The 17,059-nt window shown below is 52.3% G+C and overlaps 1 protein-coding gene across 1 annotated transcript in view; it reads right to left on the bottom strand.

Moving 5' to 3' along the window:
- Positions 1-17,059, bottom strand: part of Ube2o (ubiquitin conjugating enzyme E2 O) — a 28,670-nt gene that overhangs the window by 6,785 nt on the left and 4,826 nt on the right. The window contains exons 2-10 of the mRNA XM_048796684.1: positions 6,188-6,247; positions 5,900-6,010; positions 3,289-3,386; positions 2,776-2,839; positions 2,004-2,147; positions 1,561-1,670; positions 1,271-1,421; positions 563-1,035; positions 4-158 (exon numbers count right to left, since the gene is read on the bottom strand). Coding sequence (XP_048652641.1) covers positions 4-158; positions 563-1,035; positions 1,271-1,421; positions 1,561-1,670; positions 2,004-2,147; positions 2,776-2,839; positions 3,289-3,386; positions 5,900-6,010; positions 6,188-6,247 — 1,366 coding nt within the window. The remainder of the gene's footprint in view (positions 1-3; positions 159-562; positions 1,036-1,270; positions 1,422-1,560; positions 1,671-2,003; positions 2,148-2,775; positions 2,840-3,288; positions 3,387-5,899; positions 6,011-6,187; positions 6,248-17,059) is intronic.

The following is a 17,059-nucleotide window of genomic DNA, read 5'->3' as shown; positions in this document are numbered from 1 at the left end:
TACCTCGCTTGTCCACCACAAAGTCTCCGGGGCAGAACTCATTGTTGTCCAGGTGGTGCACTGGGAAGAGGTCGTTGGAGCGGATGTTGCACTCCACGGAGCCATCCTGCCACATCACGTCAGCAGAGGTCATCGTGGTCACCACCTCCACTGCCACCCTGCCAGGTGCAGGCAAATAAGCCAGACCACACACAAATGCATCTCTGGGGAAAGGGCGGGCAATCTTTCTGCCCCTTCCCTGCCCCAAGGGGCTTGGAGCTCCAAGTTCTGAACCCCAGGTGGGTAGGAGAGAGTGCCTGGTGGACACAGGACTCACCCATACCCCAATGTTGCAGTCCCAGAAGACCAGGTGTGGGGCCATTGCCACTATTCCATGCTCCTGACCATTCCCACTTTCCCTGTCCACCAGGAACCACCCTGAGCAAAGCATGTCATCTTGGGTGGACACCCTGAGCTGTTAGGAGGCTCACAGACCCTATATGTTCCCGTACACCCAGGAGCTGAGGCCCTGGGGCTTGGGGCTTGGTCTCAGGCTGGATGCTGGGGGCTAGGGCGAATTTACCTGTCCCCTGGCTTGAAGTCACGAGTTATTTTATTCTTCTTCCTCTTGTGTTTTCGCTTTAGATTCTTGATGGACAAGGGGATGCTCTTTTTGCGACCTGTGCCGCTGCCGCTCTGGGAGGAGGTGGTGGAGCTGGCAGAAGAGGTCACTGAGCTGGTGTCGTCTGTGTCCTCGGCAGCCTCATCATCTGCATCCTGCTCTGCTGAGTGCAGCCCACTGTCTCCACCCTCCTTCAGCAGGAAGGGAGGCAGTGCCTCGCCTGACTCATGGGGCTCCTCTGAGCCCTCGTCCTGCATCTCTACTGGGCTAGCAGACCCGTCAGGTGGCTCCTCGGGGCTAGTAGACCCTGCTTCGCTCTTGGTTTTGGCGTCCCCTTTCTTGTCTGGGTCCTCCATGGAATGGTCCCTGGAACACTGGGTGTCCGGGGAGCATGACATGATTCTCACAACCTGCTTCTTCAGCAGACGCTTCACCTGCAAGGGCAGAGCAGGGAGGACTGGTGCTGTAGAGAGCAGTAGGCGCTCGGCCCTGCCCTGGGCTGGCCAGGCCCCGGGCTGCATGAGGGATGTCAGCAACACACGCCTAGTGGCCCTCAAGGGTCCTGAGGGCTTCCCCCCAAGGCCTAAAGCACAGACCATCCTTCCTGGCCATGGAATTGGCTTGAGGCCAGTTCCTCAAATGCCCACCAACCCCAGTCCAAGGACATACCTTCTTGGCCATAGAGCCCTCCCCCTGGGCGCAGTTTTTTTCTGGACATTCCCAGGCAATCTTGGCCGGCTCTACCTTGGCTGGGAAGACATACAGACAGCGCTCCCCAAGCTGCCGCTGAGCATGGTCAAAGCATCCGAGACGCTTCACCCTGGGGGCAGGAAAGCAGGGGCTGGGCTGGATATCTGAGAGACCAGGGGTGCTCTCTGCCCTCCCATGCATCTGTGGCTGGGGCCCAGAGGCTTGCCCAGGGTATGCCCCTGGGTTGCCAGTGATTGGGGCACACTCACCTGCCTAGGTTTTCCTGAGTGATGACAGAGGGTGGGGGGCTGACGCTGTCTGTGCCTCCGGGGCAGAAACTCTTGGTAATCCAAGTAACTTTCAACTCCACAACCTGCACCTGAGGACAGCAGGTGGCACAGGGCCACTGTCAGGGCAGGATCTAACAGTGAGCTCTTCCCCCAGCTGCCCAGAGTCCCCGGGACTTCCTGAGTAGGAAGACACCACATGAAGACACACCATAGCACCCCATGCTGGTCAGGGGCCACTGTCTGTGTAGGGACGTAGAGGGACTTCTGCATACTGGCCACTTCCTGAACAGACCCTGGGCTCCCTTTATCCTTATTGGCCCTTTCAGACCAATAGGGTCAGATGCTGAGCAGCAGGCAGGAAGTGGGCAGAAGCTTGGCTCCAAGGTGCGGAGGCTGACTCCCGCCCTGCCCCCACTCCCTACCTCCTCCACCACCACGCGGAACTTGCTCTTGGTGCTGAGCACAGGCTTGACCCCTGACAGCCACTGGACACTGGAGAAGATCTTAGCAGGGCCGATGAGCACCTGGCCCGGGTAGAAGCCATAGGAATCATCAAAGAAGAGACCCTGCGGGATTTAGGGTCAGGGAAAGTCCTTGTGAGAGGGGCCTCCTTGGGGACAGTGCTCTCTGTACCTGCCCTCTCCAGCCTTCACTAGCAGAAGCCTTCACTTACTGAGGCTCTCACACTCCCTATAACAAATCCTGCAACTCAGGAGCAGAACTTCGCCAGTCCTGGGGACAAACTAATCACCAAGGATCTTGTTAGAGGGTTGCTGCAGACTACTCTCTGTTCCTTACTGGCTCTTGGGCACTGTCAGTGCTGCTGGGCAGGGGCCACACTTCCAGATGAAAGCCCTAGAGAGCAGTGATTCCCCACCTTGTTTAACCGAGCAACCCCCACCCCAGTACAAACCATATCCACACACTACTTACTGTGCTAATAGGTCCTATTGGACTAAGTTTTTCTACAGATTAATACAGAGATTTTGAAAGGACGAGATAAAAAATGAACATGGATGCATATAAATTCTGATACTTCCTGCCTACGCCCAAACTTCCAGGTGCACTTCTACTTGCCCCTTCTCTAGGAACCCACTTTTCTTAGCCAGGGCCAGCTCTTTCTTCAGTAGCCCTCTCTTCTGTGGGCTGGAGGGCCGAGGAGAGAGAGAAGCTGCCCCGGCACAGCACACCTACCGAGTCGCTGACATGTGGGCAGACGTCATACAGCTTGGCGCCATCTTCTGTGTTCATGGAGCACCTGAAACAGTGAATGGAAGCTTGGTCCCCCCACAGGAACACAGTGCCTGAGCAACAAACGGTGGTGGTACAGGGTGCCAAGACATCCACGTGCCTACCATGGGACCATTCATCTTCCACCAACAGCTCAGCCTCTGAGAAGGTCCAAGACTCTAAGCCCCACCTGAGTGCTCACTGCTATTCAAGTGTCTACGTAAAGCCTGGTCCCTGGCAGACATCCTAAAGGAAGATGTTTCACCAAACCAAGATGGACCAGCAACTGAGAGGGAATTAGGTCACCACAGATGTGGAGAAGACCTTGGGGCTTAGCCCTGAGACACAGGCCCTGCACACCTGCCACTGCCCTAGGTCAGACCTGTTACCACAGACCTCACAAGAACACACCCTCCTGCGCTCCTTCCAGCAGGCTCTCTTCTCAAGCTGGTGGCTCTTTGGTGGGGATATACTTACCTGGCACCGTTGGATAGCTTCAGAATGATCTGGTTCTTCAAGTCATAGACCTTCCCCAGCCAGCAGTCATAAGCGATATAGTCCCCATACATGAAAGGCTGCAGACCAAGGGCACAGGGACAGTAAGACAGCAGACACTGCTGATGCCAGAGGGAACAATTCCTCTGTGCCCCACTAAGACAGGTGGGGAAGGCTCTCGACAGCTTATTGTTTGGACCAGTCGGCTGCTGGCTTAACAAGTGCCATCAGCAGGCCATCCCCCGAGTTTCAGGCTGCATCCGACCCGCTTCTCAGTGAGGCGGCTGCAGTGGTGTGGGAACTGGGAGAGTCAAGACAGGCAGGGGAGACAGCCATACAGCTGGGAGGTTGGCTGAAGTGTTCAAGTAGGTAAAGGGTTGGAGTAAACAGGTCATACATTCACGATATGAAAAACCCAGTTTCTCACTGCTGAAGGAGGTGCTCACCACAAAGGGGAGGAGAGAAGGTAATCAATCAGAATGGAGGTGTCAAGATGAATGCATACTTTTTCATGTAGAGGCAGAGTAGGCACTGACATACTAAGGTGTAGTGTGCATCTCATACGTACATTGTATACACATGTGTGTTTCATGGTATGTTTCTAAGAGGGCCCAGTAGCCATCAGCACACCTAACATCCAGATCTTAGCTTCTTGGGTATCTTCTATTGTTTGTTTGGTGCCGGGGATCCAATCCAGGGCCTTGTGTATGTTAGGCAAATGCTTAACCCCTGAGCTACACTTGCAGATTCTGCTTTTTTAAAATGCCATTCTTCTCTGAAAGGAACCAGGCTCCTTGGAGATAAATGGTTGATTGCTGGCTGGATGGGGGATATTTTCACTGTGCCAGAAAATAAGAAAGTGCTTTAAGAAAAAAAGGAACATGGGAAAAGAGCACCAAAAAAAACTGGGAGTAATGGCATGTGCCTGAAATCCCAGCTACTGGGGAGGCAGTGCAGAAGAATCAAAAGTTCAAGGCTGGCTTGTGCAACTTAGTGAGGCCCTGTATCAAAATAAAATAAAAAGAGCTGGGGGTACAGCTTAGTGGTAAGGTACCCTGGGTTCAAGCCCTAGGAACACCACCCCCCGCAAAGGATCACAAAAGTCAGCCTGAAGGAGCTTCCATCAGCCAAATCTGGGACAATTTAGGCAACAAAATAAGTAATGGTAGTAATGGATTACAATCAACTGAATAAAACAGAGTCCACACTGATACAAAAAATGAACAAATAGGTCTGGGGATAAAGTTTAGTGGGAAAGCATGAGCTTAGTATGCACCAGGCCCTGAGTTCAATTTCTAGGACTGCTAAAACCAACCAACCAACCAACCAAGACAATAAATAAATACATGGGGGCAGTAGGTGAAGTTCTTCAATAAAGTAGAATGCCAGCTGGTACAAACGAGAATGATGGCCTCCAAACCACCATTTAGTAACCACTGAAGTGGCTGCTGGTTTAGTGGGAACTGTTCCTCAGGCTAAGGCTGGTGGAATTGGAGTTTAGCAAGTACCAGGTTACTGACACAATCTTAGAATATTTCCCTACAAGATATCACCACTTAAAAAGGGGCAAATGACGACTGTATGGTGGAAAGACCCGGTGACAACCAATGTGATGGGAGCACAGTGAACTCTCCCAGCAGCAACCAGACCTGGACTGGATCAAAGCTGGCAGTGGCAGTCGCCATGCGCATGCCAGGACCAGGCTAGTCATAAGACAGCGTCACACAGGCCCAAGGTGAGGGTCACGGTACTAAACGTATCACTGTCCAGGATGTGGGAGAGAGAAAGACTGGGGCGAAGAATTGACAGCTAAATGCAGTATGTTCCCGGTTTTCCAAACCAGGATCGGGACAGTGAACAGGGTCTGAAGATGGAAGTAAATGTCAATGATGGAGCCAGGTACAGCGGCGCATGCCTGTAATTCCAGCAGCTCGGGAGGCTGAGGCAGGAGGATCATGAGTTCAATGCCAACCTCAGCAACTGCGAGGCGCTAAGCAATTCAGTGAGAGACTTTGTCTCTAATAAAATACAAAATAGGGCTGGGGATGTGGCTCTGTGGTCGAGTGCCCCTGAGTTTAATCCCTGATACCAAAAAAAAAAAAAAAAAAAAGTCAGGGTTGGTCTGTGTGATGGTTACATGGGAGTGTGTCCTGGTTTCTGGAAAACATACTGTAGTGTTTAGGGGCGACAGGCATTATGTGGGTAGCTTGCTATCAATGGTTCAGAGAAGAAACACTGGAAATGGGGTATGTGGGGATGGAGGGAGGATATGTGATGGAGCCAACGGAGTGATGCGCTGTCAGCTGAGGAAGCAGGATGAGGGCGGCACAGGAATCTATACCTTTTTTAAAGTTTCAAATCATTCACAAAATGAATATTGAAAAGAAATGTTTGCTTTTTTGGTAGGAAGGGCTAGAGGAGAAAGAAGACCAGTAAAGACAACCCCACTGGCAACTGTGCTGGGGCCGGGGAGACATCCCAACCTGGGTCTGGGTGGCCCCGGGCTGTGTCTAGAGGTCGGTAAGCTGGAACACAGATGTTGCGCTGCTGAGAGAACCCCAGAGCTGAGAGAAGTCAGGGAGAGGCCACTCACCCAGATGTGCTGGAGGTCCTTGCTGTTGACGGGGTAGATGATGCAGTTGGTGCCAATGAGCTTGACGGCACAGTCGATGTTGACGTCTATCACGGTACCACACTGACTGTCCTGGGGGAAGGCAGAAGGTGTTCAGAGTAAGGCCACCACAGAAGACCCTACCTCAACCATCCCAATCAGCCCCCACCAGAGCCAGGCAGCTCTCTGGCACAGAGGCTGGGCAGGGAGGCTCAAGTCTCCGAGGTGGCTGCCCTGAGGCCCAGGCTGGGGTGAGAATACGGGACTCACAGTGGAGCGCATGTGCCGGACCACATCGCGGGGTACCACAGAGCGGTCCTCTAGCTTCAGCTGTAAAAGACGAAACACGGGTGTGAGAAGAGTGCCGAGAAGCCTCCACCCGATGCATGTTTCTTCCAGCTTTTGAAGTGTACCACCCGCACTACAAAGACACAGGCCCAAGTGCCTGGCTAAGCCAGCTCCCAGGTCCACAGAGGGACGTGTCCCACCCAGTAGTCCCAGTGTAGTGTAGTCACCATTATTCCACCAAAAGCAAGTACTAGGTCACGGGAGGTGTTCTCGATCTTTAAGTGTGGCTGAATGACAGACCGCAAAAGGCCTCGTGTTAGTGCAAGATTTAACAGGCTATCCTACGGAGCGAGCCATGCATGGAACCCTCTTCTACCTCCTGCAGACACCCCACCCTTTGATCCCAGTGCATCAGGATGACAAGAGCAGGAGGGGGATGAGTCTGACACTGAGTTGTGGTGGGTCACCCTGAGGCTGGGCTGTCACTACACCATGTTCTAATCTGGGTTATCCCTCCTGCCCAGCTGCAGCCTGCTCCTTATCTACACACCGCAGAGCCCTGAGGGCTGCTGAGTAGCTCAGGGGATGGCTGGATGCAGAAGCCTGGCCAAGTGCACAGGCACTTGACCCTTCCCTGCAGAGCCCACAGCTCCCATCTCCTGCTGCTGCAATCTGCTGGATCCCCCTCCAACAGCCCATGCAGGGGTGGGTTCTCCACTAGACCAGCCTATCTTTTCTCTCTGGGTCCCTGAACCTGGGCCACTCCTGTGATGCTTCCCTGACTCACAGGAATAGGTGGGCCTCTGGATCTGCTCACTTCCAAGTCCCCTAACCATGGGATTTGGAGGGCTGTTGCCTCAAATGCCACCTTACTGGACAGCTTTTAACAGTGGCCTCTGCTCTCAGCTGCTGGAGCTTAGAAAGATGACTGCCACAAAAGCTAAGCCAAAGAAAGATTTTTAGGTCTGTCTTTTCAAGATCACTGAAATTTTGGCAATGACAAATAAAACAAACTCTATTAGTAGCATGTGACTTACAACAAAGTAAATGGAAACATTAAATCCACCATCAACCAGTAGTGCTGAAATTTCCACAGGGAGCCCAAGCCTTGTGATGAGACTAAAGTCTAGATGATGAGACTAGTGGTCCAACAGAGTCCTCCTAGCAGATGCTGAGGAACCTTGGGGTGACCAGCTCCTGTCTGCAGCCACCACCCTGACAGGCCAGGTTCTTCTTACCTCTGCTCCAAGACACACCCACTATAAGGGCATGTTGAAATGCCAGTGTAAGTTTCTAACTAATATGGTGATGTTCTATGCCGTAGCACTGTGCACCCGAATCTCTGCTCTGGGGCATGACGCTTTTTGCACTGCCCTATCTCAAACCCATGCCCCCAATTCAGATATCAAAAAACCATAACTGGGGTCCAAACGGTCACAGAGAGAAACAATCCAAGGGGAAAGGGATTGTGTTGTAAGGGGCAGGAAGGTGCCTTAGGGGAGTGCCCAGCTCATTCTGCAGATCACGTCCCCTGGGGGCTTTATGCCCCTGAGAAAGCTGCCAGAAAAGGGACAGCAGGCAGGCCCCATCCTGGACCACTCTGAGCTCCCACATCACATTTGGTCCAGCCTCATGACTCCAAGGGCACAGAGGAAATAGGCTCTCGTTCCCAAGCAGGAACACAACAGTGGGTAAAAGCTGGCAGCAGGGGGAGGCAGTGGCCCGTGGGGCAGGCAGAGCATGTTCCCGGGAGGAGCTTGCAGCAAGCGTTGCACCTGTGGGACTGTCAAGTGTGGCTGGGCTCCACCTGGGAGCGGTCTTCTAACAAGGCACTGCAGTTCCCCATGCCTGATGGTGCTGAAGCAGAAAGGGAAGGAGTGACAGGGAAGGGGAGGATGGCGCCACCATGTTGGCCACAAGCCCCCCCCACCCCGCCCCGGGAATCCCAGGAGGCAGACACAAGGGTTTGACAGGGCTCCCTGTCCTTGCTGGCGCCCCGTCCTCACTGATACACCCGACACTGCACGTGCTTCCTACACTGTGCCTGTGCTGTCCCACCCACGGCTGCTGCACTGCACAGCAAGATCCCCAGGACCCCTTCCCATCTGTGTCCCTGTGTGCTGCCTGCATCCCTGCTCTGCAGTGGCCTTTCAATGTCCCCGTTCGGGAAGGAACCACTGTGCAAAGCTGGGGAGCTGGCAGTCTAATGCCAATACCAGGTGCTTATTGTGACCAGACAGTTTTCTAGGCACTTTGTAATCTTGTCTACGGACTCGACACTTGCTATCATTATGGTTATTCCCCATTTTAAAGATAAGAAAACAGAGACAAAGAAAAAGCAAAAGCAAGCAACCTGTTTAAGGTCACACAGCTTGTAGGCGAACCCTGGTCTTGAACTTGGCAGCCTGGCTCAAGAGTCCTTTCTCTTACACACATTTAAAAAAAAAAAAAAAAAAAAAAGTTACCCTTTCGGGCTGGGGATACAGCTTGGTGGTACAGGATTACCTAGCATGCACGAGGCTCTGGGTTCAGTACTCAAATCTGCACATGTGTGGGCGCGTGCACGCATATACACAGACACACAGAACCTAGTTCTACCCTCAGAGCTGCAGAGATAAGAACAGAATAAAATGTATTTCTGGAAGGTCCACACATTCTTAAAGAAAGTGGATCTTCTGGTTATAGAGGTAATAAAATGTTTCTGGGGCTACTGGAAGATGGTTGTGGCAGCCTCTGACAGTGGATATCATCAAGGCCCTGGGCAGGGGAGGATTGGCAATTTGCCCTCCACTTTCCCTTCTACCCTAAAAGGTCAAGTATGGTACCCAAACCACCAGTGCCAAACTGTGCTGAGAGGTGAACACTAGAGGACGCCATGCCTGCTCTAGGAAAAAGAGGTTCTAGTGCAAAACCAAGGCTGTGAAATAAACCCCTAATCCCTACATTAAAGAGCACCCTGGATGTCCTTTTTAAAACACTGTTACTAGGGAGGGGAGTTGAGGTGGGAGGTGGGTAGATTTCAATTGTCACGGCTCTAGAATTCTGAACAACCTCAGAGCTGAGGAACTGCTGTCTACCATTTCATGGAAAGCCACAGTGATCAGAGGGTTCTAAATGGAAAAAGGACAAGACAGACACCAAAATGCTAACATTATCTCTATGTGGGAAGGGCCCTGGGTGGTTCAAAATGCACGTGGATCACTCTCAACAGGCAAAATGGGGCTGGCTGGTGGGGCCTTGGGACTGGCGGCCCCTGATACCTCCTCCTCTGGAAGCAGGGGAATCTGGCCCTTTCTGTGGGAAGCAGAACTGGGTCTTAAGGAGCTCACTGTCTGGCCAGCGCTGATGGAGCACTTCATGAGCCAGGCGCTGGGGAGACCAGCCCCAGCTCTGCCAAGCCCCCATCCCAGCACAGGGCGGGAAGCGGACAGATGCAGGTCAGATGGTTCTCAGAGCTGTACAAAAAACAGGGCAATGTGGGGAGGGGAGGGGGACACAAGGGAGTTACTTTAAATAAGTGGTCAGGAGGGGACACCCTGAAGTGACATCTGACCAGAGAACTGGGTGAAATAAGGGAGGGATCTTTCCAAGCAGAGACAAGAACAGCCACAGAGACACTGGGAGGAGTGAGCACGTCTAGAGGCCCGCAGGGCTTCAGGAGTGGGAGAAGTGTGCAGCCAGGTCATTCTGGCCTTGGAGATTCTGTTCTGAGCAGGTGGGAGCCCCTGCAGGCCTGAGCAAAGTAAAAGGGTCATCTGGCTGTCAGGCAGAGAACATGGAGAAGGTGCAGGGAGATCAGTTTGTGCAATGGTTTTCAACTGGGAGCCATCATGTCCCCAAAGGACATTTGGAAATGAAAACATTCTAGGCTGTCACAACTGGGGGCCAGGAGTGCTGTTGAACATCCTGCAGTGCACAAGGTCATCTGACCAGAGCGTCAGCACTGCCCAGGCTAGGAGCCCTGAGGCTGTTCAGGGTCAAAGGTGCCAGCACTAGTGCAGTGGCACACAAGATGGGTTAAAGGACCTCCTCCTTCTGGATACGTTCTTTTGCCTTTCCCTTTATTTTTTTAGTTGACACATAAAAATTGCATGTATTCGTGGGTTACTGGAGAGATTCTGAGGCACAGCAAAAAGGAGCTTAAAAAAAGAAAGCAATCCAATGGCAAGGGAGTGGTAGAGGACAGTCCCAGGGAGAAGGCCATTGAGCAGGGCACATGGGCACTTCTGTCCTTCCTCCATTTGAACTATGAGCTCACCAGATGGCTGTCCTGTCAGGGTACCAGCTTCCTTCTGAGGCTCACACTGATTCTGAGAGGCAATCTCGAGGCCTGACCCTGACAAGACACCAGAAGAAGCTAGCTTGTCCTGTGATTCCTGGCCCAGACCCTCACTGACTTTGGCTGACCACAGCAGAATTGAAATTTATGTCTATGTTCTAAGAATAGAAAAGGCAAACCAAGTTTGATAACAGGTTGAAAACAGAAGTAAGCAAACCAAAAAGTCCACCTGAATTGTTCTTGAACATCATGGGAGTGGGTGACCCTCAGGCTGGCCTGCTGAGTGGAGGTCAAGAGCTGCCCTGGGGAAGAAGTAGCCTTGTGCCTGGTCACTAGCACCAGCATCTGGAATGCTCAAAGAGGGAACTGTAGGAAATCCAAAGAAGAAGCTCTAGTGGGACTGAGCATATATATCTCAAGGCTGGGAACCGCAGCCACACCACTGTCACCCCCTGTGTCAAACACCAGGGAAGGCCCAGAGATGTGGTGTCCTTCAATCTCAGAAGGTAACCACCCACTTTTCCTGGGGATTAGTGATATTATCAGTACCACATCTTCATCTTACAAGTGGGAGTAGTTACCAACACAAAAGGCCCAGCAGCAGACCAAGCCGACTGCCAGCCCATATCCGGTCCCTGGAGATGGGTTAAAGGACCTCCTTCTGGAAACTTGGGGACAGTCTGCAATGGCCCCTAGTTTGGGTTTTGTTCAAAGAGTGAGGTTTCACCTTCACTGGACTGAGCCAGGCCTTAGATCTTGGAAACTCACACGAGGAAAGAAGCTGTTGACCCAGGCAGCCTGAAGCCCAAAGGGAATACGAGACTGCACCCACACTAGGATTCCTCATTTCCAACCTGCTACTTCCTAAGGGGTAAAATCAATCAGAGAAACATTACCTCTTCTGCCTGATCCACCCTGTACTGTCTGAGCTGGGTCTGAGCCCTAGACATGCACAAGAAGAATGACATAAGACAATGGTGAGTGGGCAAGGAACAGCTTCCTACTACCCAGAGGTCCAACCAGACTGCCCACTCCTCTCCCACCTTGCTGAGGCTGTGGGCACTGAGAAAGGTCCCCATTATACTGCCTGCAGATGGGTGTGGCTGCACTACAGCACAAGTTGTGGGGCACTGGTGTGTCAGTGCACACACAGAAGCTCCTCTGAGAAACCCAACTCAGCATGGACAGGAAGAGGGAATCATTCAATTGGAACGTGGCTGAAACCTAGGCTCAATCTAGGTTGTGCCTCCTGTGCCTCCCACAGACTCCAGGCTCGACAAGAACACAAGCACCCAAGAAGCAATGTACCTTGTCCATGGTCTTTAAAGGATTTATAAGAATCTGGCATACCACAGGGGTGGGACATTCACCCCCATGCCCCAATGCTCTTGCAACATGGTGGTCTGAGACGTTTGCCACTCTTGTCAGATCAGAAAGTTTTATCCTGATGTGGATTTCTGAAAAAGTGGTGGAAATCCTAGAATGGAACAGCCTCTGAGCAACATTTTTCAAACCATGGGCCATGTCCCTTTAGTGGGATATGGGATGGTGTTAGCAGGCTGTGACCAACACTGAAGAACAGCAAGCATCTGCAGTGCTCCATGTATGCAGTAAGGCAAGTGTACTCCAGAGACCTCCTCAGTTGTATCCATCATGTACACATGCCCTGGGTCACCTTGGGAACTGTTTATTTTACTGTGGGTCACTGTCAAGAATCTTGTTTGAGAATCCCCACCCTGCCTAGGGATCTGCCCGGCCCTCATGTCCTGCACCAGTAGTTCTCTCTGGCTAGGGTTCCATCCTGTTCCACCAAGGGAGAGAGATTCCCTCATCAGCACCAGACCACCTGCAGGCAAGGACACACAAACCCAGCACCTACACACCCACACCTAATCACTTTTGGGGGTGGAAACTTGTAGCTGTGGCCTGACTTCAAATGTCACTGTGTCAGCCAGAACGGTAACACCAGGAGGGGCAGAAAATGGGCTTTCCTGTTGGAGCTGGGCCCCTCTTCTAGCTTCTTGCAAACTGCAGTTCACACAATTGGGGGTTTGGCTGGTCAGGAATTCTAGCTGGTGCCAGTGTAAGGACTTTCTCAGAGCAGTTGACCATCATGTGGCTGAGCTTCTGCTAACCCAGCAAACAGCACCAGCCCACCTGAGGACAGAAGCCTTTACCAGCAAAACATGTGGCCAGAGGGCCTCACATACTTGGAGGAGGGGAGGTAGGAAGTAAAATAAATGGTACCTCTAGCTAGAACATTCCGCCAATCATATGCTCCAGAAATTAGCCCTCAGAAGCTCTGAGAACGAGGTCCATGGAGTCCATAGGATTTTGAGTATTTCCTACAGACTCACAACAACATCACAAAGACATAATTGGGAATGTACCTTGGCTTTAGAGAACTTTTTTTGGGGGGCGGGGGGGAGAGGGCAAGAATGGGGATTGAACTCAGGGGCACTCAGCCACTGAGCCACCTCCCCAGCCCTATTTTGTATTTTATTTACAGACAGGGTCTCACTGAGCTGCTTAGTGCCTCGCTTTTGCTGAAGCTGGCTTTGAACTCTCGATCCTCCTGCCTCAGCCCCCCAAGCCGCTGGGATTACAGGCATGTGCTACTGCGCCCAGCTAGAGAACTTATTCTAGATGGGGAAGACAAAATGACATTTATTCACAAGAGACAGCTCCCCTCCCCTAGTACTCTCATTTCCCAGTGACCCTCTTGCTCCCACGTCGCATGCTGGAAGCCTGCAGTAGGGCATGATACAGCCATCACTGCCTGGAAACTGTCCCTGCAATGCCAACTTGCTGGAATGGCCAGGAGGTGCGGCCTGAAGAGGACAAAGAAGGGCCTGAGTCCAGCTGCCAGCTGAAAGAGGGGAAGGACAGGGAGCTGCCCCCCGCAGGAGACCAGCAAGAGGCCTGGGCAGTGGGGCTGGTTTCTGCAATGCTGTTTGATATGTGTACAGGTGTGCGGTGGCAGGAGCCAGGAGTGAAAAATGGGCATCTTTAGGAGAAGCAGGCCTCCCCTCAGGGAGGAAGTACTAGCAGAAGGTAGAAGGAGAAGAGCATGTTTTCACGAGGTATTTCTGTCCAGCCTGAATGTGCTATCAGCACCTAACCAGGGGGCCTGGCTGGACCACTTTACAGGTGACAGGCTGCTGTCTTGCGGCTGCCAGGCATCCCTGGGAGTAAGCAGGGGCTGGCCAAGTGCCCAGGCACAGAGAACGCCCACTGCCTCTGGGCATTGCCCTCCACAACCCACCCTGCCTCTCTGATGTCATCTAGGTGGTAATCATACAAATTAATCCTTCTAGAACTTGCACTGTGCCAGGAAAGAGCCCTTGTGTCTCTCTGCCTCTTCTGATCCTCGTGAGGGAGGGGCTGCTCTCCTTACTTTTACTCCACAAAGGCAGCTGGGCAGCTTGGAGAGGTAAGTGACCTGCCCAAGGTCACCTAGGTACCAATCAGAGCCCTGGTTTTGCTAATGTGCCCTTCATCTGGCATGTGTGGCCCCTGCCTGGCAACCCTGCCTCTTCCCGGCTTCTTGGGAAGTACAGCCTCTCAGGCTCTGCCTGCTGCCTGGGAATCTGTGTGTCTTCAGGTGTGTGCACACACACGCCCCTGCAGCTCTAGCAGGTGGGTAAGGTGGGGGCTGGTAAGGGCCTTGCTCCAGGCTCACTGCTCGCTTGTCTCCAGCACAACAGTCTGAAAAGAAGTGTCTGGAAAAAGTTCCTAAAGTGATCTTGACACATATTATCAAAACCTGGCCATCTGGTCGGTGCTTAGAAGACATCCAGGGAGGATTAAGGAAATTGCTGAATGGGGCTACATCCTCTGAGCTGCTTCTGGGAAATCCTAGTTTGGGAGAATCTGCATTTTCCTGCAGCTATGCTCCCCAGGAGAAGGGAGACCCTGGAGGGGCAGTGTTCTAGTTCAGTGGGCAGGGCCTTTCAGTCATGAGTGTGGAGAAACACTCCCTCCCTGAACGCACACCAGCCTCTACTGGCTTCTCAAACACCTGTAGTTACTATTTCCAGGGAGATGAAATGAATACCATCAAGAGTGCTGGCGTCACTGGAGCACCAACTGGCCTGGAGACCTCAGGACTGACCAAAATGGCTCCTGGGCATTGATGTCACTTCTTGGTTGGATCATCAAGTCCAAGAACTTTGACTGCTCACCCTGTCGCCTCCACTTCTCCCAAGGCACACCAGCAACAAGCAAAGCATCTCAGGACAGTGAGCCAGGATGAAAACACCAACTAAAAAGAACAATCAGACTGGAGAAGAGGTGCCACAGATAATATGCTACAGCCAACCACAGGGAGGCTACCCTCACGGGGAACCGAGATATGGAGAGTGGCACACAAAGGAACCAGGTTCTGAGCAAGGCACATAAGAGCCAGGTCCTGCTGAAGCTGCCACTCTCTAGCTGCACATGCTGAGGATGCCATCACCCCCTGGGCACCAGATGCCTTATCAAGGATGGGCAGTACTGGGCTGGACAAGCTCTTCCATATGTGATCTCAGAGCTCCAGGGGCCTCGACTGCTACCTGCCTAGCACCCCTTCCTACCTCAGGCCACATCTCTGCCCTCCACCTGTGGGCTGTTCATTTGGAGTTGTGTGTCCCCTGAGATCTCCAAAGCTGGCCGACTGAAAGGAAAAGATTTCTTGTCAGCATGGCCTGAGGAGGTCCCTGGGACAGAGCACCAGGGCAGGGTCTGGTGAGGCCCCAGACCATTTCTCTCCCAGGGAACTAACAGCTCGGCTGGAAAGGCCAAAGACATAAGGACTAACACAAAGAGCAGGACAAGACACAAAGATGAACACAGGATGCTGGTGACTCAGGCGCATCGCGACACTGAGGGGTCTTAGGCACACCAGGGGAGCTATGGGAAGACAAGTCCCAATGACTCTCCATAGGATCACCCACCTTCTTGCTTATGTGTCAAAATTCTCTTACCCCTACCTTTATGAGCAGGTATTGATGGGGTACCAGTGATGGGGTACAGGCAGGGCCTGAATCAGAGTGCATCAGAGTACGTGCAGAAGTGACTGATCACCAGCATGACTCAGCAGGGAGCACCTCAAAAAAGGGTTCTCAGCCACAGGAACAGAATGTGCAGGCCCCAGTGAGAGGGAAGAGGAGAGGAGTGAGCTTCTGCAGCTGTGTGGGCCCCACTGGACACCTCAGGAGACGGTCCAATCTGCACTCAGGGACAGGAGACGCGTATAGGCAGGGGGGACGGCAGAACGAAGTCGGCCTGGAGTGAGCCTCACACTCAGTTCCGCTCCTGAGATGGGTACAGGCAGAGCACAGACACCAGCACCAAGCCCCAGGACCTAGCTTGCTGATGATTTTTCCTATACAATTATGCATAAAATTTCCTTCCTCTGGGAGTGCATGACCTCCAGAGGGCTCTTTGGTCTCACACAGGAACTCTTCCCAGACCTGGCAGAGGACACATATCCTTAGAATGACAGATACAATTTACTTTTAACTATCCCACTTCTGGACGCCTGCCCCTGCCTTGAAACCAGCAACTGCAAGGTGGTGTTTGGATGACCATATGCTGCTGTGCTGGTCTGTGAAAGGGCCGCTGGTGGAAACCAACAAGTTAGCCCCATGAAAATAGGGAGAAGTCTAATCATTTGATTCAGCAGTGTTGGAAAAGCAAGACTCTGAAACAGTGAAAAACGGAGGCAGCCCCAAAAGGACCCTTGGAAGGATGAGCAAATTTTAGGGCAGCTGTTTATAAGAATCCCTAGGGGAACTGCACTGTTATTGTGTGAGATACTGGAGATTGAATCTAGAGACTCAAACATGATAGGTAAGTGCTCTACCACTCAGCCATATCCCCAGCCCTACTTTGAATACTTTGAGATAGGTCTGGCTAAGTTGTCCAGGCTGGCCTGGAACTTGTGATTCTACTGCCTCAGTCTCCTGAGTCTCTGGATTTTACAGGTGTAAGTCACAGCTCCTGGCTATTTTTAATTTTAAAAAGCTTAAAAGAAATCTGTGCACCAAGGTGTAAAAGCACAATGGCTTGAAATAACCAGTACAGGGAGACTCAGTTGATATCCACTATTCAGTATTCCCAGACAGAATTTTCTGGTGGTTTAGCCCTTGGGACAGATACACAAGTAGCAAGCCCTCGAATACATGTGGCCCCAACCCCAGTCTGGGCCAGTTTCCAAGAAGATACCAAGAAGAAAGCCCAGGGTTTGGGGGTACCTTTAGGCTCACGACCCTGTCGGATGAGAGAAAAGTCTGACCTAGGCTAGTTGCTACCAAGCTCTGCAGCACAAATTCTTGGAGCCCAGTGTTTACAGCTGGGTACTGGACAGAAGCAAGCCAGCCAGCATGGCAAGTGTGGCATTATGTCCACACAAGAATCCCAAAGCTGAGAAAGCATGCCCTGGCAGAGGGTCCTCAGCGACAGCCTCCAGGACCCTGCCTCACAGGCTCTTGACACTTTCTACCACTCCCTTGACTTCAAACCCACAGAATGACGCAAGCCCTGGCAGCAAGGAGCTGCTGCTCTTCCTGCAGCAGGCAGAGACTCAGCCT

The sequence above is a fragment of the Marmota marmota genome, unplaced genomic scaffold, assembly GCF_001458135.2.
Source record: "Marmota marmota marmota unplaced genomic scaffold, marMar, whole genome shotgun sequence".
NCBI lineage: Eukaryota > Metazoa > Chordata > Mammalia > Rodentia > Sciuridae > Marmota > Marmota marmota.
This window is presented reverse-complemented; position numbering and strand designations above follow the sequence as displayed.